This window comes from Phasianus colchicus, chromosome 1 (genome assembly GCF_987193195.1).
Source record: "Phasianus colchicus chromosome 1, bPhaCol1.hap1.1, whole genome shotgun sequence".
Classification (NCBI taxonomy): Eukaryota; Metazoa; Chordata; class Aves; order Galliformes; family Phasianidae; genus Phasianus; species Phasianus colchicus.
Genome location: NC_143436.1, coordinates 156,376,293 through 156,400,761, shown reverse-complemented (window position 1 = coordinate 156,400,761; position 24,469 = coordinate 156,376,293). Strand labels below are relative to the sequence as shown.

Below are 24,469 nucleotides of genomic sequence, written 5' to 3'. Positions count from 1 at the left end.
AGGGAATGGAGTCAGCCAGACTTATTTTCCATATACGAATGACTTAGTAGTAATTTTACTTGTGACTCCTAACAAAGTAAGGGCAATCATATAGATATGACTGTGATGCTTATTTCCCCTGTGACATGTTTTGTGGGGCTTCTCTAAATTGATCTTTGACAAAAATTCAAAAACCATCAGTGAGGTGGCATACTTTAGACTTTGGATCAGATCTGTGGTGAACCACATTGCCATGTCCACATTGGGCTTTGCACAAGTATGAATATGTCTTTCATATGACTGTCCTTGTCACAGTCACTCAGGGACATAACAGAGTAGGACAATGTGATGCCTGGGAAAAAATTTCCAATAAAACCCTTGGTGCTCATAATGAACCTCAGAGCTAAGGAAGCTTGATGATATCACATCTCATGTAAGCAGCCTTTAAAATTGTACTTTCTCACCTGAGCATGAATGGATCAAAATTAACATTTTAAATGAGATAATTTGCTGCAGGTAGAAGCAAGGAATCAATTATACTTTATCTAGGTCTTCCTAGCGTAAGGGAGTGTGAATGAAACTGCAACATTTAAAAGAAAGAACAAAGCATTGGCTATGCTATCTGTTAGCTCCAGAATGAAGAGGAGATTTTAGAGACATTTCACCAAAATGAGATGCTCCCTTTGTGAGTCTTGTTTTATTTAATTTAAAAACAATAACAACAGAAACTCATGGCTTTCACACTTACAGTAAAATGTGAGATCTGGAGCAAGCAAAATGTAGTTATGTTTGAGGCATCAGTCTTATGATTTGTTTTCTTTTGACATTTTCTGTTACACATTTGCCATTAACTCAGCACGTTTGCTAGTTCATTTGACAACTATGTTACCCTGGGTGTAGACTTGCTTATCATATCAGGTTCACTGAGGTTCAAGAGCAACTCAAGTGTGAAAGAGAAGTCTCATTTGGTTGGAGAATGTATCTGTACTTTCCCGAAGGACACATTGACTCCCAGACTACTGTGGGACATCATGATTTCTCATCAGCATTGCAGAGGTTGAGAGCCTGAAAGGTTTTTTTATGTTTTATTTTTTCTCTGCAATGATTTAACAATGGAAATTTACATCACATGAGGTCTTCCAAATATAACCCACACTGATGAGAAGAGATATATTTATCTCCCTTTCTACTTCTCTAAGACCACCACAGATACAAATAGTAGAGGGTTATTAGAAGTGACATCCCAGCTGTTTTAGTGTCTTTGTAGTGCAGATTAATTTATTCACTAGGTTTATACTAATGAATAGAGGAACCCAGAGAAAGATTCCTTCACTGGACTGTGGAAAGGAATTGTATCAAGGCAACAGATATCATGGCTTTTATTCAATTTCTAATATTAAAAAAAAAAAAAAAATCTTTGAAAGTACAAAGAAGCAATAAGATGTTTTCCACTGTATGTGTTTTTGCAGTCCAATCTATTGGAATCTTGTAAAATTATTCATAGTCTTTTCTTTTGAGATCAGTAGAGAAAGATTATCTCTTCTCAACTACTTCCTCCTAGGCTTGAGATAGCTACTGATCATGACTAAGTTACTAGAAGTTCAGCATCATGTCTATAAAGAAAGAAACAGAATGAATATTAGTGATGAGTAGGAGATAAAGGTTGGATGCTTTATATAGATAACCACCCATATTTTTTCTTGCTTTTCTGAAATATATAGAATTATATAAAATATGCATAAAAATTTCAACACTATTCTGTTGTCTTTCTTTATATCTCTGAGTTTGCTCATGCCTGGGCAGACTTTCTGTAGTGAGCAGTCCTTACTCCTTATCTATGCCCATTACTACCATTACAGGGCAATTTTTTTTCCCAGAAATTTAATGTAGGCCATTCATTATTGACATGAGGCAGGTGGAGACATGAGACAGCAGTCTCACCAGTTGCAGCTCCAACTGTTAAGTTACTGTTAAGGTAACTAATTTCATATTTTCTGCTATTGTCCCTTCAAGGTAGGTCAGGTTTGAATTAGTTGTTAGAATTCTTTTTCACTGATGGCCATGTCCAAGACAAGAAAAGAAAAATATGGCTCATTTGAAAGCAGTACTTCTACTTGTTCAGTAAAATAGTCTACACCTCTGTGTTTGGAGGTTCAGCTGTTTTGCACATTGCTTAGATGCAAAGTCACTGCCTTTTAGTCTGGACAGTAACTTTCCTTAGCCAAATTCCAGATGGATATCAATTACAAGTCTAGACCTGACCACTTAAATGACTTATTCTAGAGGGAAGATGATTTATTAAATAAAATATTGCCTCATTTAATCATGTTGCGGAACTGACTTCTCTATTGCTGACCTGGAAAATCCAGGAGGAAATGTAAACTCTCTCTCTTGCTGTCAGTGTAAGCAATAGCCATGCTACCACCTGAGCTGTGCCTCCTGAATAGTTTGCCAGTAGATGAAGACTAGGAAGCATTTCTAAAACTTCAGGTGATCCTGCACTTTGAGGTGTAAGGATCTTGGAGAGTCAGTGGCAAAAATTCCCAGCTCAATAAAATTCTCACGGACTCACAAACTTGTAGGGGTTGGAAGGGACCTCTAGAGATCATTGAGTTCAACCTCTCTGCTAAAGCAGGCTGCACAGGTAGGTGTCCAAACAGGTCTTGAATATCTCCAGAGAAGGAATGTCCACAATCAATCTAGGCAGCGTATTCCAGTGCTCTGCCACTCTGCAAATGGATGAAGAAATACAGACAAGTTTATCTGGAAATGTAGAACTGTTTATTATCTATTGCTATTACTATCTGCTCTGCACAGACATTACAAAAATTGTCAGTACTAATGTACTGACTACTAAATAGTCCAACCAATTTGGATTTTTACTCAGAAGCAGGCAGCTGTAGTAAAAAGGTGCTAAAACAGGCACTAATCTGTCAGTGGGATTTAAACCAAAAGGTTCCACCACAGCCCCACAGGCATTTGTGTATGGAATGTGTTTTTGAAAGAACATATGAGGATCTGTGGTGATAGAACAATGGGAAATGTCTTCAATCTCGAGGATAGATTCAACTTAGATACAAGGAAGAAGTCTTTTACAGTGAGGGTGGTGAGGCACTGGGACAGGTTGCCCAGAGATGTGGTTGGTGCCCTGTACCTGGGGAATTTCGAGGTGAGGCTGGATAAGACCCTGGACAGCCTGATTTAGCTGTCCATGTCCCTGTTCATTGCAGGGGAGTTGGACTAGATGTTCCTCAGAGGTCCCTTCCAACTCTAAGGATTCTATGATTCCATGATATACCATTATGGCTAGAAACAGAGGGCCTGGACAGAAGGTGTGATCCACAAACTGATCACCTCTTCGCCAGAAGAAAGAAACATACAGAGGCAACATGGTGGAAGCTCACATCCTCTTTCCACAGGCTGCCTACAATTCTGGTATATGTCCAACGCTCATAGATATTTGTTTCTAGGCTGCAACAGCAGCTGCAAATAGCTTGGACACACAGGGGAGTTGGCATATCCCTGATCCACACCAGGACCGAGAGGACTTTATTACAAAGGGGTTCTATCCTTTACCTGCATTCACCCTCCAGAGAGAGAAATTACTGTTGAGCTTGCAGGACTTAATTAGTTTGCTACACTGAATCCAGAAAAGTAAAATATGCATTTTGGAGCCATGGCAGAGATCTCAATATGGTGACCAGCAGAGAAAAAATCAAAGTGTGTCAACGGTGAAGGATGAACTGAGGTGCAGACAGTTCCCCATCATGTAGCATGGAAGCATGCAACATGCTGGACAATGCTCACAGAGGCACAGGGGGTTATTTTGACTTTACTCTATCTTCCAGGGAGTCTGTGTTAGGTCACCAGCTCTATCCGGTAAAAGTGGAAAAGCAAAAAACATCATTAAAGACTCCATATCTCATGTCAAAGAACAGCAATACCAGAAATGTTATGCATCTACGCTGGTGCAAAGTTGGAGTGCATGTAGAAAGACAAACATATTTGAAAGGCAACCCTGGGAAGCCCTGCCAGGTTCTCTTCCCTTTAGAAGGTAAGGTCACCCCTGCCCCAATACCAGTGCTGGCATCATCCAGCCAACAGGGAAAAATGGAGAGACACTCTTGCATGCTGTGCTAGTTTGATTAACTTAAACAAAGTAATTTATCCAGCTAATTTCTGAGATGGGGAACAACAACAACAATGTTCACTGTTCACTGAAAGAATAAATGTATCAGGGTAGCAATTTTCCCCGTGAAATACACAAGTAATTGAAGAAGAGATCTTAGAGAGGAGACAGGAGGAGATGGGTTTTACATAACACATACACTGCAGCTCCATATAGCAACGGGTTCTCCAAATCCTCCCAAGGAGAGTTAAAATGTCAGGTGTGCATTGGTTTATACATGCACAAGTGTCAAAGGTCCAGCACCATGCCTGTACTCACTCTTTTTCCCCTTTCGCTTCAATGAGCTCATATATTCTGAGCATACACAAACATGTTCTCTTCTTAGACATCAGGCTTTAAAAACAAGAGAGAAGGTGTGCTTTGCCAGGTCTGGACTGCTCGCAGGATTGTTCAGTTACACAGATCCCCCGCAAGGGGATTCACATCAGAAGACACATAGGGTATGGATATGGATATGACAGGGGGAAAATCAAGCCAACTCACTAGCCTCAGAAGAACGTTCAAAAATGTAAAACCCCCAAATCAGATGCTTTCCAATATTCTAACTGATAACTGATGAAGCTGTGAGAAGACAAAGTTTATCAGGATACAGGTAGCAGTTCTCCCATGAGGGAACAAATGGGCACGATGACGTCTTCCCTCCAAGAGATGTTTTCCTCATTTTCTCTCTGGTACCAAGAATGAATTCACTGAGAAAGCAGCCTGTGGAAGGCATGAAATCTTCTGACTAATATTTACATCTTCACTGAGCTGGATATGTAAAACAGGTCTGGGGAATAGAGAAGCAAGTGGCCTGGGGAATACTGGGCCTGGCTAAGCCTCTGCAGAGGCAGACAGCCACCTACTGCCAAAAGGTGAATCAGGGAACAGCCGGGAGCTGCATTACAGAAAGCCTCATGTGAAACAGCTTTGCTCAGCACACCAGGCCATCCATACCAGCCAGCATCAGTTGCAAACCTGTCTCAGAAAACAATATGTTGTTCTCTCACTGACACCTCTGTGCCTCATCCAGGAGAAAAAAATCAGAAGCAGATGACAAAGTGGAGGCCTTCCTCCTGTAGATATGCTGAAGGTTTTCAGTTTCTAACTGCGGAAAATCCCTCCTCCCTCTCCACCCACCCCTCTCAAATATGCAGAACTGAATACACAGCGAATCCCCACAGTCACAGAGCTCAGAGCTCTGACAAGGACAAGCGGCTAGAGGCTGCCAGCAGAGCAAATCGGAGTGCTGGGAGCTCACTGCAGGTAGCTGAGCATCAGGTTATCCGGATGGGATGTGCTCAGCTTCCCCCCATCTGGAAGGCTGGGAACAAAAGCCTCCTTGGCAGGCATTAAATGCAGCTCCCCTTGGTGGCAAACCAGGGCCGGGAGTGGGGGGCAGGCAGCGAACTGCAGGCTGTCCCCAGAGAATGGCCTATTTGAAGCCTGCTTGCAGATATCTCTGTATATGTGCTGCGTTTTCACGGAAGAATAATTTAATCTTCATTGCCATCATTAATTTTTGACAGAGAGCACCATACGACATCCTGTTTACAGCCCACTAAATCTCCATTATGAAGCTGTGCTTACAGAAAGAAGAACAATCTGAAGAGCTGCGTTAACTTCTATGATTACATTCCAGCCCTGAAATACAGAAAGATGATTAAAGTTACCCCCCCAGAAAAAAAGAAAAAAAAAAAAAAGAAAAGAAAAAGAAACCAGTAGCATTTTGCCAGGCTGTTTTCAGGCCCTGAAACAAGAAGTCTTGTTTAAGTAACTTACAGCAATAGAGCAGATACCTTTAAAAAAGCACATCGAACATATCAGAATTCATCCCTATTGCAATATTTACTCTGTTGTTTCTGGCTTCATTGAACGGAAAGGTAAGTGCCACTGTTTAGAACCATGCAGCAGAACAGAAATCCTGAGACAGGGTATAACTGAGAACAGTGAGGTTTCACTGATACTTCTTACTTCTCCCGCTCACGTCCTTTAATTTAGAAACCTAAGAAGTTTGGTGAGAGTTGCTGATTTTCCATGGGGTAAAGCTACATAAAACCAAAACACACTACCAGCAGGGAGAACTAGCCTACACTCCAGAAGGCTTTGAAAAAGGAGGCAGCGCACACAACCAGGGTTACAAGAGGGACTGGTAAAACAAATTTGACCCAATGGCATCCATACACACACAGAAATCTTAGAATCAGAGAATCCTTGGAGTTGGAAGGAACTTCTGAAGACCATCTAGTCCAACTCCCCTGCAAGGAACAGGGACACCACAACTAGATCGGGTTGCCCAGGACCTTTTCCAGCCTTGCCTTGAAAGTCTCTCAGGATGGGGCATCTTCCTTGAGGTAACTACCAGTAACTTGTTACAGTAGGGCAGATCTCTACAGCTGTCACCTCTGCTGACACACAGCAAAGAATGAGTGTTTTCATTGCCATTTTCATATCACAAGTCTCTTCCCTGGCTGTGCAGACCTTCACATCTGTAGTACAACTTCATACCAGATCACCAGCAGTGCTCATGCTGAGCTGACTGCCTTACACATCCAACCATTTTAGTGACAGCCCTTCAACATTCAAGTAAGCCCAGTCAGCATCTGCTGAAGGAACAAGAGGTCCCCGTCGTAAATCTTCAACCAAACATTTGTTCTCCATCAATAGGTGCAGATCACTTATAACCAGAAACTTCACCCTTTGGGGGACTATGTGACACTAGACGGTCACATTTCATCAAACAGGGCGCAGCAAGCACAAGTAGCACCATTTCAATGAAGGTAAGGTTCTGATTGGATATTAGTAAAAAACATTTTGAGAAAAAGTGATGAGGCACTGGCACAGGCTGCCCAGGGAGGTAGTGGAGTCACTGTCCCTGGAGGGGTTTAAGAAGAGGGTGGATGTGGTACTGAGGGACATTCTAGTGGGCATTGTGGAGATGGATTGGGGTTGGACTTGGTGATCTTAGTGGGCTTTTCCAACATCAGTGATTCTATGAAAATCCTATCCTTTAGGCCCAGACTTGTCCAACTAAGTCAGGTGCACCTAATTAATTTAGCATTTCCTCAGAAGTCAGTGAAACAAGAGAGATCCCTCCAGAGAGCAATTCCAGTCTTAGACTAAATTACTTCAAAATTAGCATAAGATCTGGATTATCCTCTGGAGGTCTTTCACTCCTCCCCTCCTGCGGAGAATGCATAGAAACACACTAATTAGTGCTGCATGTTATGGAATAAATCTGGACAATACCTCTCCTCGAACATATGGCCTTTCCTTAGCAGTGAGATGGAATTTTCTCTTTTGTCGTGGTTTAAAGGACATCCAAGACTCAACCAAGGTTTCTAACCCTGCCTAACTCTTCCAGCACATATTTTAATAAATATAAATATATATTCTATAAATTATTTCACTAGACACTGATGTATATGCTTACTGCAGTTGTATTAAAACTTACCTTTCATTTCTGCTTCTAACAGCAATCATTCTCCTTATGCACCCTGTCTCCCTTGTATTTTAAAAAGTTGTCTCATGGCTCAACATTCTAAAATAGTCCTCAGTGATGTCAGCTCCCAGTCATCTGTTTCTAGTGGGTAACTTCAGTAGTACTTCAGCGGTGACATCTCCTGCCTGTGCACAGCAAATTCAGTTTTGCCTCAGTATCTTAATTCAGCAGGAATCTCTGGAAAGCATTTCTCTGAAATTGAGAGGAGAACAATGAGAAACTACAGCCAATAACACTGTGATTAAAGGACGTAGCACCACATTCATAGAATTAAAAAAATATATATGTCTATAAAATGTTATCGTTATATATATTTTGCAAATTTACACAAAGCCCAGATTATTATTATTATTATTATTTTCAGTCTCCAAAAACAGCACTGCAAGCACCTATAACTCTGTTAGAGTGATAAAGTTGAATTTTTTGGTGCTATTTTCCTGTTAGGTGATAGAAACAAAATAGAAAATGACTAACAGCATCACTATTTTTACCAGGTTTGCTCACAGTGAAGTTCTGCAAAAAGGAGCAGGAGATATTTTTATTACCACCTTCAAGTATTCTTATTCATAGTCTGGCAGTACTGATGGCTATCAGAAAATGACCATCTTATTCTATAAATACCAATATAAGCATATTTTTATATAATATATGTAGCAGCATGCTATATATCACTCTTGAGTCAGAGCACTGCAGAGGCTTCATCTAGGAAGCACTGATGTTGTTCTGTTTGATACCTCCCCTGCAAGCCACACATAAATTTCTCCAACTCTGCTTTTTACCCCCTCACACTTTTTCTTCTAGAAAAGTTGTTCCACTGCTCTCTCATAGCTTAACTTCCCAGCCCTCTCTCATCCTTCCTTGGGGGTTACAAGGAGGTTGGTGAGAGAGCAGAGGAAGCCAAGACTGCTCCTCAGCCCCCAAAGACTCACCTTTGCCTTCACTGTCCACACTGCTCTGTGGAGTTTTCTGCTTCCAGTTTGCTCTACCATCACCCAAATGTGATGCTTCACTTGAGGTTTCCAGGCAGAAATATAAGGAGCGAGAGTAGGAAACACTTGATTTCTCTAAAGATTATGTAATTTCTCAGTTGGCCGAATCATCACCATCTCAGCTTGGCATCCTGCTTCTCTTTACCCTGCTACACTTGCAGTGGTCTTTGCCTTCTTTGAGCTGCCTTGTTTCTCCTTCACCAAATCATAGAACTGTTTGAATTGCAAAAGACCCTTAAAGGACACCTAGTCCAACTCTCCTGCAATGAACAGGGACACCTACAGCTAGATCACAATGGTCAGAGACCTGTCCAGTCTGACTTTGAATGTCTCCAGGGACAGTGCATCCAATTCCTCTCCAGGCAACCTGTTCCAGTGTCTCACCAGCCTTATCATGAAAAACATCTTCTTATATCCTCCTTGTATTCAGTCTCAATCTCCCATGCTAGTTTGAAACCACCTCCCCTTGTCCTGTCACCACAGATCTTCTAAAGAGTCTGTCCCCTTCCTTCTTACAGTCCCCCTTTACATACTGAAAGGCTGCTCTCAGGTATCCCCAGAGCCTTCTCTTTTCCCAGCTGAACTGCCCCAGCTCACTCTGTCTGTCCTCACAAGGAAGGTATTTCATCCCTTGGATCATTTTTTGGCCCTCCTCTGGATGCGCTCCAACTGCTCTCCTGTTCTGAGGACTCCACATCTGGATGAAGCAATTTTTTGCAGTAATTTTCCTTCCAGCATGCACAGCAGAGAGCAAATAACACAGCTTGTAGAGCAGACTGCTGTCAGAAAGCGAGCAAGTGAAACACTTGCTTTTGCTGACATTTCTTTGTTTCCACAGCTATTGGGGACAAACTGAAGAAGGAAGTAGAATCAGCATCAGAACGAGCTCTGTATTGTGGTTAAAGAGTCACAAACTGCTGAGAAACTCTGATAATCTTTTTGCCTTTTTTTTTCTTTTTTTATTCCTTCTGCCTACATCTAATGGACTCCTATTTAATTGCTCTGACTAAATTTGCCTTGTGGAGATCAGATAGAGGATTTGGAAGAGAGAGTAATTGTTAACGCCTGTAACAATTAGATTATGTAAATGAGAAGAATGCTTCAGTACTTAGGTAGCAGACTTTGCAGAAAGCTCAACACCACAAACCTTTGCAGAATCAGTGTTAAACTTAAAGTTAATCCTGCATGGTATAATAGCCATGACTGTGTGGCTTTTCATGTGGAAGGAAGGACAGTATTAACACCTATTGTAAAAAGATGCCCAAAGGAAGCCACTCTTAGCACCCAAGTCTTATTGCTTCTGCAAAATTACAGAAATATGCTATATGCTCTCTCTGCTTGAGTTTTATGTATCACACAGATGCAACATATAATTTATCATTTAAAAAGAGGGAGAAGCACAAAAGAAACCAAGAAGACGCTGTTGTATCTGTAGGGTTGCAACAAAGCCGGCCCCAAAGAGCCATGTGCTCTAACTGCCTACCTTGGTGTCTAGATTTCTTCTGAAACAAAGAACTGCTCTTCATTCACTATTCAGAAGCCAAGCCCATTCACTATTCAGAAGCATGGATGAGGACTTTAAGTACACCATGTCTTGGTTCAAAAGCTCATCTCTTCTTTCCCAGATTTCAAAAGTTTAAATGATGCTGAACTCGGTATACTGGAAGGAGAGAGTTGTATTCACAGTGCTAAAGGATTTGGTTGTAGGTGCTTCTTCTTCCTTCCTGTGCTATAGAAATGGAAGGGGACAGTTACACCTTGAAACATTTTCAGTTTATGAGAAAGTTTCTGGCAGAGCCTGAAAGAGAGATTGTGGACCTGACTAGTGACTCAGGTCTTCATGATGACAGGGACCTCAAGCACGCGAAAGAAAACTGGCATCTAGTTCTTTTTGTATGCACAATGCAACCCCTGTCCTCATCCCCTCTTGCAATTCATGACCCATCCTTTCTCTTTCTTTCTCCTTCCCATATTTGGCCATCACACTGTGTCTGGAACTGGTTGCTGTCCTAAGAGCACTTTATACCCTGATCTGGAAGTCTAGGAATCTACGCAGAATACACCCCCAGTGATTCAGGTGGAGACAGTTAGAGAGCTCCTCCTCAGTCTGGACCATGGGACCGGATGGGCTTCACCCTCAGGTGCTGAGGGAGCTGGCGGAGGTGACTGCCGAGCTGCTTGCAGCCATCTACTCCTGGTTATCTGGAGAGGTCCCAGAGGACTGGAGGCTTGCTGATGTGACTCCCATCTACAAGAAAGGCTGTAAGGAGAATCCGGGGAACTATAGGCCTGTCAGCCTGACCTCAGTACCAGGGAAAGTTATGGAGCAAATTGTCTTGGGTGAGATCACACGGCACGTGCATGGCATCCAGGGGATCAGGCCCAGCCAGCACGGGTTCATGAAAGACAGGTCATGCTTGACCAATCTTCTTCTATGACTGGATGACCAGACTTGTAGATGAAGGAAAGGCTGTTGATGTAGTCTACCTAGACTTCAGCAAAGCCTTTGACATGGTCTCTCACAGTATTCTCTTGGGGAAACTGGCTGCCCATGGCCTGGACAGGTATACCCTTCTTTGGGAAAGGAACTGGCTAGAGGGTAGTAGTTATTGGAGTTAAATCCAGGTGGTGACCAGTTAGGAGTGGTGTTCCCCTGGGGTAGGTTCTGGGGCTCATCTTGTTTAATATCTTGATTGATGACCTAGATGAGGGGATTGGGTGTACCCTCAGTAAGTTTCAGATCAACAGATCAACACCACCTCCCAACACCAAGTTGGGAGGTGGTGTTGATCTGCCCGAGGGTAGGGAGGCCCTTCAGAGGGATCTAGATAAGCTGGATCGCTGGGCTGAAGTGAATGGGATGAGGTTCAAAAAACCCAAGTGCCAGTTCCTGCACTTTGGCCACAATAATCCTATGCAGCACTATAGGCTTGGGGCTGAGTGGCTGGATGACTGTGAAGAGGAAAGGGACCTGACAGTGTTGGTTGACGCTCAGCTGAACGTGAGCGGACAGTGTGCCCAGGTGGCCAAGAGGGCCAATGACATCCTGGCCTGCATTAGAAATAGTGTGGCCAGCAGGAGCAGGGAGGTAATCATCCCCCTGTACTCACCATGGTGAGGCCGCACCTTGAGTACTGTGTTCAGTTTGGGATCCCTCACTACAAGAAAGACATCGAGGCCCTGGAATGTGTCCAGAGAAGGGCAACGAAACCAGTGAGGGGTCTGGAGCACAAGTCTTATAAGGAGCAGTTGAGGGAGCTGGGATTGTTCAGTCTGGAGAAGAGGAGGCTCAGAGGAGACCTCATTGCACTCTACAACTTCCTGAAGGGACATTGTGATGAGGAGGGATTTGGCCTCTTCTCCCAGGGAACAAACAGGACCTGAGGAAATGGCCGCAAGCTGTACCAGAGGAGGTTTAGATCAGACGTAAGGAGAAACTTTTTCTCTCAGAGAGTGGTCAAGCACTGGAATGGCCTGCCCAGGGAGGTGGTGGAATCGCTGTCCCTGGCAATGTTCAAGAGATGTTTGGATGTGGTGCTGTGAGAAATGGTTTAGTAGCTTGTGGTAGCAATAGTGATGGGAGGACGGTCGGACTAAATGATCTTCTAGGTTCTTTCCAACCTTGTGATTCTATGATTCTGCACATAATCACATACAGTGGCAGAGTGCACATCGATTTCATGACAGATGTATCGAACCAGGCCCCAAACTCCAGCTCCCTCTCTATCTACACAAAGCATCTGCAGCAGCTCATCCTTCTTCTGCACCACCCCGACATCCCCAGCTTCTCTGCTATTTATCTTCCTGTCACACACAGGATGGATTACAGTGCATTTCTGTGTTCAGGGGTTTACACTGAGGTGTACTTTAGATTCCAAGTCCCATGGGATGAGGGGAAAAGAGGGAAGAGAAAAGATGAGCAACTTGACTGGATGAGAGCAGTGACTTAGGCACCAGCATGGACACTGAGAGCATCACTCTCCCCTCCTCCCCCTTTCCTACCTCTCCCAGCTGAACATGGGGGCTGGAGAGCCCAATCTGAGGCTCTAGAAGCAAAGGACAGAAGGTTCTGCAGGATCCAGGTTCACCTCAGAGAAGGGAGAGAGGCTTATGCACACGCCAAGAAGCAGAAAATCTGCTGTATCCCAGATAGCCTGAGGGTTCGTGTTTTGTTTAATAGCGTGTTCATTATAATTTCACTCAAAGTATACCATAGGAGATGGAGTCAGTAATTGAGAGCCTTTGAGGGTCTAATCACACTCATTATTTGAATCTCCAAGTATAATAACAACCACACAGACTGTGTGGGTTGTCACTGTTGCATGTTTTCTCTTTACTCATGCTTTTTCTAGGATGCCTTTTCTAGAGAGAAGAGAGGAATTGGTGAATATATTAGGACACACTGCAGCCAGAAAGAGGTGGATATCAAAACGAGATGAACTGGATTTCCTCTTTGGAGGTGTCTCTATCAAAGCCATTGGTGAGCCTAAGGAAGACTGAATCAAGTCTCCCTACTTCCGACAGCAGGTGCTCACAATGTGGTTGTGTGGCTGATATTAATCATCTTGGACCCACTCTGCTCTTCTTAGCAACTTACTCTCACCCTACTTCCTACCTCACTTGATTTAATGGTAAATCTCTTGGGAGGCTGTACATCTTTTGTAGTCTTACCAGATTTGTGTTGCAGCATCTCTCTAGGCTTTGTTATACCACAAACACAAAGTATTGTTTCCAAAATGTAGGTTCATCACTTAGAAAATTCACATCATTTCAGTGCTTTGGCTCTTTTTGTAGGTTCTATCTTGGATGCCATGATCGTTTCAGGCAGTGCTAGAAAAGAGGCACACTTTTTTTTATAAAAAGTAGGAGAAATGTCAAGAAGCCAGAAATCTTCAAAAATTGGCACGTTACCGTGTGCTTTGGCATAAATAAGCTACTAAAAGACAGAAATGTCTGCCACATATACTTTATGATTTCCTGTCACAATTCCATTTCTTCCTGCTCTCCCACACACAACCACTTTACACTTCCCCAGCCCTATCTAACGAAGCAGAAGTTTATTCCTGCTCTTTTTAACTGTGTTGGGCTGGCTTACACTGAGGACAGATAAAAACAACAACTTTATATGCAAGGGGTTTTACAGCCACCTAAATCACAGAATATTAGAATGGCTTGGAGACCTCAAGGATCATCATACTCCAACACCACTGCCACAGGCAAGGTTGCCAATCACTAGATTAAGTACTAGATCAGATTGCCCAGGGCCCCATCCAACCTGAGGCCCTGGACCTTTAGCAAGGACTTAGCCATGTCAGGCACATAAAGTATCTTCTTGCACTGCTTATGTGTAACCTCCACAGGAGCACGTGTCCTTACTCCAAGGAACTGGCATACAAGGCTCTGCCTTTTCACAAGATCCATGCAAGTGCATCTTAGGAAGTCGCAGGGCTCTGACGCTGTTTCTTCAGCCAGCAAAAGTGAGAAGCACACCACATACAAACCAAGGAAATGGTCAGTTGTCCCACCCTTGGTGAAGAATGCAAGCAGCAGTAGAAAGACTGCACGTGTGGGAACCAGTTGGCCTGAAAGGAAAGCAAGATACACAGCAGGATCCCATCTTCCCGCAGAGGCAGCAAAATAAGAGAGCTTTAAGAACAAACGTTGAGGAGAGCAGGAGTTGGCAGAGAGGCAAAGCATTTGGAAAAAAGAAAACACTAAGCAATACGGATAAAGCAGGGACACTTGGGAACAAACCACTGAGTAAAAAAAAAGGTGGTGGAGGGGAACTGATGATCAAGAAGAAAAAAATTAAAAAAAGGAAAATGTTCAGTAGAAAAAAAGTAAATGAGGAAGTAGGGGGAAAAGGACCCCCCTCACCCAACTTTAATATTAGGTCTTGTATTTTACTTTGAGGAGAAAATCAGTGCTGATGTGCAGTTGAAATCAGGCTGTAGAAATAGTTAGTACCAAACATCAGAGCTGGGCTACTCTCCATCACACCATCATGTTTCACAGAACCACAAAAAGGGATGAGGTTTGCAGGGACTTCTGGAGGCCATCTGGTCCAACCCCCCGGCTCCATCAGAACTACCTGGAGCAGAGCATGCAAGCCCAGGCAGCTTTTGAAGATCTGCAAGGAGGAAATTTCACAGCCTCTCTGGGCAACCTCTGCCAGTACGCTATCTCCCATAAAGGACAGAAATGCTTCATGATGTTCAGAGGGAACCTCCTGTGTTCCAGTTTGTGCCCATCGCCTCGTCCTGACATTGGTTCACTGAAAAGAACCTGACTTTGTCTTCTTTGCATCTTGTCTTTATGTATTTATACACATTGATAAGGTCCCCTCAGAGCTTTCTCTTTTCTAAGCTAAACGGTCCCAATTTTCTCAGCTTTCTTAGCAACAAGGACACATGGCTAACTCGTGTTCAACTTTGCGCCCACCAGGACCACCAAGATCTTTTCTGTCAAGCTGATTCCCAGCTGAATGACGTACAGCACGTGCTGGTATCTGAGGTTTCTCCTGGTGGAGGTCCTAGCAATTCTCATTGAACATCATGAGGTTCCTGTCAGCCTCCATCTTGTCTGTTGAGATCCCTTTAGACAGTAGATTGACTCTCTAGCATATCCTCTGCCCCACCACCCAGATCATTAATGAAGGTATTCGTTATTGGCCTCCAATTTGACTTTATCCATTGATCACCATCCTACAGGCTCATCTGGTAGACTAGTTTTCAATCCACCTCACTGTCTGCTCATCTTGCCCATACTGCATCAGCTTATGAGCTTCTTAGGGGAGAGAGCACTGAAGGTATTACTAAAGTCAAGGTGGGAAAAATCCACAACTCCTTCCCATTACAAAGCCTGTCATTTCATCATAGAAGCTTATAAAGCTGGTCAAGCATGACATCCCCTGGAGAACACAGGCTCCTGTGACATTCTTGGCTTTCTTGTTCTTGTGTGACTAGGAACAGTTTTCAGATTTAGCTCCTCTATCAGTCTCTCCCTCACCCATTGATAAAACCAAATAACCCAAGTCTTTCCCATAAGGATAAGTTTGTTGTCTGTCTTGCACAGAAAAAAGGGAACCAAAAATATTTGTGGACTAGATAAATTCTAAGGGAGAAGAAAGAAGAGAGTGGGGTTAGCACAAACCAGGGGCTGTTCTTCTGCAACTGCCCCACTTCTCTTTCAAACACAAAAGTGATTTTTCTCCCTCCACAAGGGTATTGACAAGCTTCATACAAGTATGCTTTAATCTTTGTATGAAAGGCCTGGTAGGCGTGCAAGCCACCTTATCTAATTTTTTAAACAAAAAAAGCTAAAAAGATTTTTTATTATTCTTTCAAGTCAAGAACTGTACTTATTGGTCTTTATTAGAAAACTGTTAGAAGTACTACCTTGTTGATTTATTACACACAATCACATATTATTATAAAAGCAGTAAAGTCACTGTGAGCAGTTCAATGGTGCAGCATACCTCTCTTTCCTTTACTGTTCTATTTGGAAGGATTTATGTTCTTGCAAAAAGACTGGTACCTTTGCTCCTTCCACAACAGCAGTACTGAGAGTCAGCAGTGAATACTTGTTTGAGCCCATGATGCTTTCTCAGGTTTTCCAGATTACTGCAATGGCAGAAGACACGAGTATCGCAAATTTCAGTTGAGATCACAAGTTGGCAGCGCATCCAGCACCAACTGTGACTGCTCAGTGGCCAAAGGGCAGCACGAAGTTACTGCCAGCAGGGTTGCAGGATGTACAGGAAGGAGATGCGTGTAGCCATTGAGGTCTTAAGACCTTCTCCTACTCTCCAAAGCCTTAACCACTGCTGAATAAAATACTTTCTAATGGTTTCTTAAGTAAATATGCGACATCAAGAAATTACTCTGTAGCTTCTCCCCCATCTATATTTACCCAGGCATAATACCAGCTGCCTATGCAATTTCTGCCTTGCTAATGCACAGCAATAATCATAGATCCACCCACAACCCATCTATTTTGGTAGAGTGCAGAAATAGACATTAAACCTATAAATGTCAGAGCATGCCTTCATTTTAGATGTTGGTATTATTTAAATTAGCACTTGAATGATGTTTCCACAACGTGATAGCTTTTCAAATGATGGTATATTGCACGTGAAGTGTACTGGCCCTGCTTTAAGCACCTTCAACCCATTAGACCCATCTATAATTTGGCACTTTTAGAAATGCAAACACATCTGTAGAAGAGATGTGGTCTCTTTGTTTATGCCCAGGGGTCCCCAGGGAAATGCTGATGCCATAATCACCTGCATACAGCTGAACATTAGGCTCTGCTTGGTAGGTGAATGTGCTGCACATGCATTGTCCACACATATCTGGGAATAGCTGTGTCTTGATGGCTGGATGCATCCTCTGCATTTCAGTGCGACATCTCAAAGCAATATTGTTGGAGAGAAAAATTCAAAGTGTAAAATGGAATTAGAAAGTAATGTTTTCTCTGCACCTCCGAGAAAAGATAGTAGGAAAAAATCCTTCATTTATGTTCCAATCACTGAAAACACAATAAGATTAATTAGGGAAGCTTATTGCAAGGAAGTCTTTTTTTTCCTAAGCAATACAGAATCACACTGTAGGTAGATCAGCTCTGGGCTGGTTTCAAGAGACAAAAATAAATCCTGCTCAGCCAGAACAGTTGAAAGGAGACACCCAGGATCAGATTGCTGAGGCACAGTGTGCCCACTGTAGGGTGTAAGAGTGGTTCCACAATTCCCTTGCACAACAAAAGGGGCTAAACATCACAACTGAGGGCACCCATTTCTGAGAAGGCTGTATCTGTCATTCAGCAAGCCCTCATTACAATAAATTGTTCAAGCAGGAGCATCTCATTTTGTTACAAATATTGTGCAAACAGAGCACCATAAGACAGGCAAATCATTTACTTCTCTCAATCCAGAGCCATGGTGTGTTCCTTGCATATGTTGCGTGGCAGAGTAGTGCTACCATGAAACACACATGTAGAGATGTGCATACAGAAGCAACAGTGACATCTTGTGGACAATGCTCAAGTACAAATTTAATAGCTCAGATTTCTCCTGAAGCACTCATTGGTAGCAGACTGATCACTGAAAGATTATGACAAATGTGTTTTGCCACACTGAAAAACCACACTTGACTGAGTGCTGGGACAACATCTGGGAGCACAGTATCAATACATGGTCACACAGGAGGCATGTGACGACAGGATTTTAGTTAGTATTGGGCTCCAATGTCCCCATTTACTCTGATCTGGCTTGCATCTGTGCTGTTTCAGTATGTAAAACCCAACTGGAAGATGCCTTTCAGGAGCACACAGCCTGCATGTGGTAGGACAAGGGGGAATGGTTTTAAACTGAGACAGGGGAGATTTAGGTTAAATATTAGGAGGAAGTTTTTCATGCAGGAGGTGGTGACACACTGGTACAGCTTGCCCAAGGAGGTTGTGGATGCCCCATCGCTGGAGGCATTCAAGGCCAGGCTGGATGTGGCTCTGGGCAGCCTGGTCTGGTGGTTGGTGACTCTGGACATAGCAGGGGGGTTGAAACTACATGATCATTGTGGTCCTTTTCAACCCAGGCCATTCTGTGATTCTATATGATACTCCCAATTCACAGGAGTGGACATGTCCTCACCTGTAGCACAGAGTTCCCAAATGCAGTGCAGCAATGTCCAGCTCTCCCAGAGCCACACAGAGCCTCTGCTCCTTTCCTGGATGCTTAGTAAAGTCACACAGTTTTGAAAAAGCTACTTTCAGGTTCCGGCTAAACTGAATCCTTCATGTTGTGCCCCTGACTATCTGTGTTCTCCAGGACTGCCATTATTTCAAGCAGCCCACTTAACTTCATTTTTTGGAAAATGAAGATAAATTTTGTTCTTTTACAGTCTCTAAAACGACTGAAAAAGGCAAAACATATCAAATACACTGAAGAGCTAACAGTGACTGTAAAAGCTGAACTATGGAAGTACAGAATCAATGATGAACCTACAAAGTGATAATGCAGCCTGATAAAATGCTTCACATTTTAACAGCTCTAGCACATCTGCCAATAACCACCTATGACAACTATGCAGATTGAGCAGATATTCACTATTACTTGTGCCTTAGCTAAGTCACCTCAAAGCACAAAAGCTATTCACACTAATACCTCTGTACCTTTATGTTTAAATTGAGTGTCTAAATTCAGACACTCTGGACCACACTAACAATATTAAATTCTTAGAATAAACTGTTATAAATGCTCTAATTGCAAATTGCTCTGCTTTCTTGCAGTAATGTTATTAGGCAAAGCAGTGTCATGATGAATAAGAGATAATCATCCCACTTCAGATTAGCTGAACATATCAGACTGTGCTTTCAAGCCAGGCTTAAACTGGAACATGCCATTTATTAGAATAATTTTTCAGTAACATCTGATCATCTTTTCCAGAAAAGTGAACAAAATACAACTTCAAGGCACCTTACATAAGTATGGGGCCTCTTAGGAGGGGGGGGGATAAGAATAACTTTCTGGCCAAATTTTCCATTCATAAAAGATGTGAATACCAGAGAGTTCCCTATGTTAGCCCATCTTACCAGACTGACCTATTTCAACTGCATTCCTAGCAAGTCGTGTTCCTCATTTACAAGGCAGTTTTCTAGCTCCAGAGAGTTCTATTGTGTTTAGCTGAGGCAGAACAACAGCTTTGAAAAACTTTTTTTCTCACAACGGAAAGAAAAAGATAAAGGGGAAGAAAAAAAAAAAAAAGGAACAACTGGACCAAACCTATTAACCACCCCTTCTTCCAAGCATATATATGCTTGCTGTTCTGCCTCTCTCTGGCCTACTGCACATTAGATTTCCCTCTCTACAGTAACACAGCTGCAACCAGAAAAGAAATAGCCCCTGTAAAACCACCTATAAGATAGAAAGGGATAAAAGAATAGATGGAGAGAAACACACACCTTATTCACAGTTTATTAAATGATTTTTTTTAGCTCTTCATCTGAAGGAAGTCTGGAGAGTATCTGCAAGAGGGTAGGTTTCAAGCTAGACACCCCAGAGATATTCTGTTACAAGCCACGTTTGTGTCCAGAACACAAAGGATATTAACAGATGCCTTAATGTCATGAGACACTTACCTCATTGCATTTTCAATTCTGTAGTTTATTCCTACTTGTTGCTATGGTTCATTCCTCCTCCCACGTCAGATGTACAGTACAGAGTTCATCAAATCACTATTCTCAACATATTTACACACTAAACATTCTACAGAAGAAAAATACCTTGCAATCCATTAAGAACTATGAAAATATTTTCCCAGGAAGAATTTACATACTCCCCACATCCCTCTATAAATCCTGTTTTGTCACAACCAGAAACTAAACAGCTTCTTTTCATCTTTCACGTAAGCGGCACTACTGACAATAAGATTGGTACCTGATGTCTAACAGAAAATAGAATTGCCAAGGCTGTGGGAAATGCAGCAATGACATTTATTGGAATTTCTCCAGGCATCACATGAAAAATTTGATAAGTAAAACAGAGGATAAAGCGTATCCAGCCCATCTTAAAAAAAGATGCATCTGAATAACCTTGATTCTTTCTAATACACACTACTGCAGTTCCTGGGATTGGTTTTCTTTATGTACACCAGCTAAAACTTACTTTGAACAAAACAGCAAAAGAACTGCCTTTCCACTTGGCATTTCCCCACCTGGTACAATACAACACACAAAGTGTGTAAATACTTAGACAGATTCCACATAAATTTATACACAGTGTTAAGACCTCACACCCCAGCTGTGAAAAGAAAGACTGTTAAGTAAATCAATATTTTTAATCAAGTAAAACATCATGGAAGTAAAAAATAAAATAAAATAAAATAAAAACTGAGAGACCCCAAACCCTTTAGTTCCGCAGCAGCGTGCAGCAAATCAGCACTGTTGCTCCTCCCTTTTAATCATGTTAAAGATTACACGGAATTGTAATACTTTTTAAGTACTCACTTTCTAAATTGGACAATCTTATGCTTAAAGACACTGCTGGATTTGGCACTTTGCTTCACTGTTTTTGTTTAAAAATGTTTCCTGAAATACAGTATAAATGGTAAGAGATAATGTGAGCCACAATAACACCCCATCAACAGTTCAGACATGCACTCCAAAATACGTGTCTATACAAATTTATCTAAGATTTTTCCGAAGTTCCACTCCAAAACGTTTTCAAATCTAAAGACATCTTTTTAAACTGTTATAAAGATATCTTCTTCCTTGAAATGACCAGAGCTTACCTCGCATTCTGCTCAGAACAGACAAATCTGTGATTTTTTTTTGTTGTTTTTCAAAGGAGACCACAAAGCAGGATTAAAACATGAAAAACCTGAAAAGCATTATTAAGTCACACCCGTACTTCAGAATCACCTCTGAAATGCATATTCACTATATGAAAATTGAAAGGTGTATGTCATGTTTGAAACTTGCTCGGTCCTCTCTCAGTGCATTTAATGCTCTACTTCCTGTGATCGCCTCAATTTTCTTTTCAAATTAAATTTAAAAATAGTTTTCTGGCTCCCATTAAGCTAAGACAAGGCTTCTTGCAATATTTCTTTGGTTAAATGAGAATCTTTTACATGCCTACATAAGTATCCTGTGGAATTAACATCAGAATAAATACTGCTCCACAGCTTTCCTTCCATCCCCCCATCATTGCTGACCAGTCCCAGGTGGAAACAAGCAGGCTAGGAAGGAGGCATCACTGCTTTTGTGTATAGATACTTATTTCTTAAGTCTGAGTTACAAAGGCTTGAGATGATGATGCTTTTTTTCAGGTCCAACATGCATGTGGAAGTACACTGCTGACTGATACAGCCCAAGCAGCAAATAGTACTAGAGCTCCTCCTGCATGAACCAGGCCATGATACTTATTCTGTATTACTGGTCTATGAGCAAAACGTCAGTACAATTAAAAGAGAGGCACGCATGAGTTCACACAGATTTTCCATAGAAGATGTGAAACATGCTGCTCTTTGGAGGGAAATTACATTCTTTTTTTTTCTTCTTCAAGTATTATTCAACATATATATATATATTTATATATATAAAGACACGCTATCTTCATTTCACTACAAGATAAGCACATCCAGAGTGAAATTGTAGTTCACTATTATCTTGGCTTTGAATACTCAAATTTATCTTTTCCTTTAGGTCAACTCTAAATATATATCTACTCATCATAATTACATGTGAGAATCCTTTATTTCCCCCTTGTGATTTATTTACATAATCATAAAAAAAAATTAATAGCTTGAATTTGCATACTGAGATTTGAAGGCCCATCTGTAGCTATAAGTGTCCCAGCACTAGTTTTGGATAATAACATTGCCTATTGCTAAGTCCTTTGAAAGCAGCATACTCATCTTTTCATTCCCTTAATATTTGAAGAAATGCTGCCCTACAATACCCTGGTTTATGGCTTATTCCTTATTTTGTTTTATTGTTTGGATTGTAGTTTACTTCTTTCAGGAGCAGTTCACAGTCAGACAATGCTTCTGTAGGCAAATACTTAATTATCTGCTCAAGAGTCTTTTGATATGCTATCTTCTCCTGTTCCAGGGATTGAATTGTAGTCTTCATTTTGTTCTCTCGAGTCAAAATAGTCTCCAGGCTGGATTCCAGACTCTGAATTTTAGCATGAGCAACCTGCAAACAATAATGTTATCTTTTTAATAAATCAAAATGTTCTGAATAACATTTATTTTTCTTAGGGCATGCTGTTTGGTAACAACATCACATAGCTACATAGATGTTTCTAAAAGACACCCATGTAGGCAGATGATACAAGGGACTTTTACTGTATATCATATGCATTGAATCTCCTAGAGATGTCAGATTAATCTGAAGGACTTCTGAAAGCTTTACACAAGGAAGGAGACACACAAGCTGCAGCAAGTAAGCAACACTTGGTTGTAACAAAGTACTGAAGTTACAGGAGAAAAAAGGAAATTGGGAGCATTAGTAGCACTGGAAAAGTGCCTACTGACAGTGTGGGAGCAATGAGAACGCTATAAAATAAAATTAGCAGGGTGGAGAGATGAGAGAGGAACGGAACCTTAAAATGGTTCACTTGAAAGGTAGACAGTGTTCTCTCCCCTCCAAAAAAAGACCTACAGTTTCTCCTGGGAATAGGACACTGAACAGAAATCAGAAACCCTGCACCTCAGCAGATGCAAATGCCTCTCCATAAGAAGTGAGGAAATTCTGACTATTCCCAGGTGAGGGCCAAAACAAAGAACAATAATGAAGAAGCAGTACAAACAAAAAGACAAAGAGTGTAAGGAATGTGTGAAGACACATCATGACACAGCAGTCTGTAAGAATAGAAGAACTTACAAAGAGCCTTTCAAATTATTAACTCATAATTATTCTATGCCCTTGGTGCATTTTTAGAACAGAGATAAAAGGTCAGGCAGTAGTCAAAAAATAACAATAATATATTAAAAACAACAATAATGAAAAAGTAGTCCTTATTTTCAACAACACCAGAAGAACACTGCACAGCAATCTCAGCCCTTTAAACAGAAAAATAACAATGACCTGATCTCCACTTTTTTTTTCCTGTTTCTATTTTCAGGTTTCCTGAGATGAAGGTGCTCTCTGAGATTTTCACTATGCTTGTTCAAGTAACACTTAACACCAACAGATGGCCAGGTGATGCAAAAAAACTATTCTTTCAAGAAAATGCAAGACAACGCGTATAAGAAAACCTGAAACAAGTCTTTGTCAGGCTATTGGAGAAAGGCTGAAAAGTGAAGGAGGAAAAGAAGTCTTTGTAAAGCATGACTTTGATTCAATCAGGCAAGATTTCGTGGGCACACAGCTTTATTCATCTGCTACAAGAGGCCACCTTCCAAATCAAGAATACAACTAGGAGCTTCATCAGACAGAAACAGAAAGCTACAGCTACTGCCTACAAAGATCTGGAGAGTAAGCCTACTCAACTTTGGATTATTTCTTAAAACTCCTCAGTAGAGAAGCAAGATGATGAAGGGACAGAACTGTTTTGTTTTATGCGTCTTGCTGAAAAGCAACAACTTTTATGTGAACTGCAGAAATATTCTGAGAAAAAAGGAATCTAAAACAAGAAGGAAGAATATAAGGAACAACAAGCAAGTTAAAAATGCCTAACAGAAGCAAATCCTTGTAATTGAGAAGCAAATCATTGTAATGCTTAGCTGCATAAGGTCTTATAATTAGAGCATTTCTCGTACAGTTAAAAAAAAGATACTTTACTACCAGCTGAGCCATAGGAATGACTTCTCCACAAGTTTGTGATCTTTACTCATTTACCTGTAGCTTCTCCAACAAATCCATGTTTTGCCTTTTCAGGTGGTTGTTTGCCCTCTCCAGCTTTTCCAGGGGTTCACCATCATCACAGAGATTCACATTTTCCTGCAGTTCATCCTGCAGAACATGGTACTCTACTTCATAGGCATGCAGCTGTTTTGAAATATCCATCTCAAATACCTGCCATGAGATAGAAGTATTTTTAACTACGTCGGAGAGACAGCATGTTTATTCTATTTGAAAGTATGTCTAAGAGAAAACTTTGTTTGATTATTCTTATTTTTTTCCTGTACCTTTCAAAAATAAACTATTTTTAAAGCATCTTGCTGTCAAATCTTATGATCTTTTGTGCAGAAGTGCTAAGTTGAAGACAAACTTTTATATAATTTTTTTAATTAAAATCAAAAGGATGATCCAAGACAACCATCAGGGTCATATGACCTCTTACTGTTCGTATACCTGGTCACAACATCTCAATTTCTGAAAGTTATCAGA

The 24,469-nt window shown here is 41.5% G+C and overlaps 1 protein-coding gene and 1 long non-coding RNA gene across 2 annotated transcripts in view; one reads left to right on the top strand and one right to left on the bottom strand.

Annotated features, from left to right (window-relative positions):
• Nucleotides 1–23,971, top strand: part of LOC149920174 (uncharacterized) — a 38,897-nt gene extending 14,926 nt beyond the window's left edge. The window contains exon 3 of the long non-coding RNA XR_016461476.1: nt 23,262–23,971. This is a non-coding gene — a long non-coding RNA (uncharacterized LOC149920174). The remainder of the gene's footprint in view (nt 1–23,261) is intronic.
• The window catches only part of TBC1D4 (TBC1 domain family member 4), a 103,354-nt gene continuing 98,987 nt past the window's right edge, over nt 20,103–24,469 (bottom strand). The window contains exons 19-20 of the mRNA XM_031607519.2: nt 23,978–24,154; nt 20,103–22,330 (exon numbers count right to left, since the gene is read on the bottom strand). Of these exons, the coding sequence (XP_031463379.2) occupies nt 22,112–22,330; nt 23,978–24,154 (396 nt within the window). The 3' untranslated portion in view covers nt 20,103–22,111. The remainder of the gene's footprint in view (nt 22,331–23,977; nt 24,155–24,469) is intronic.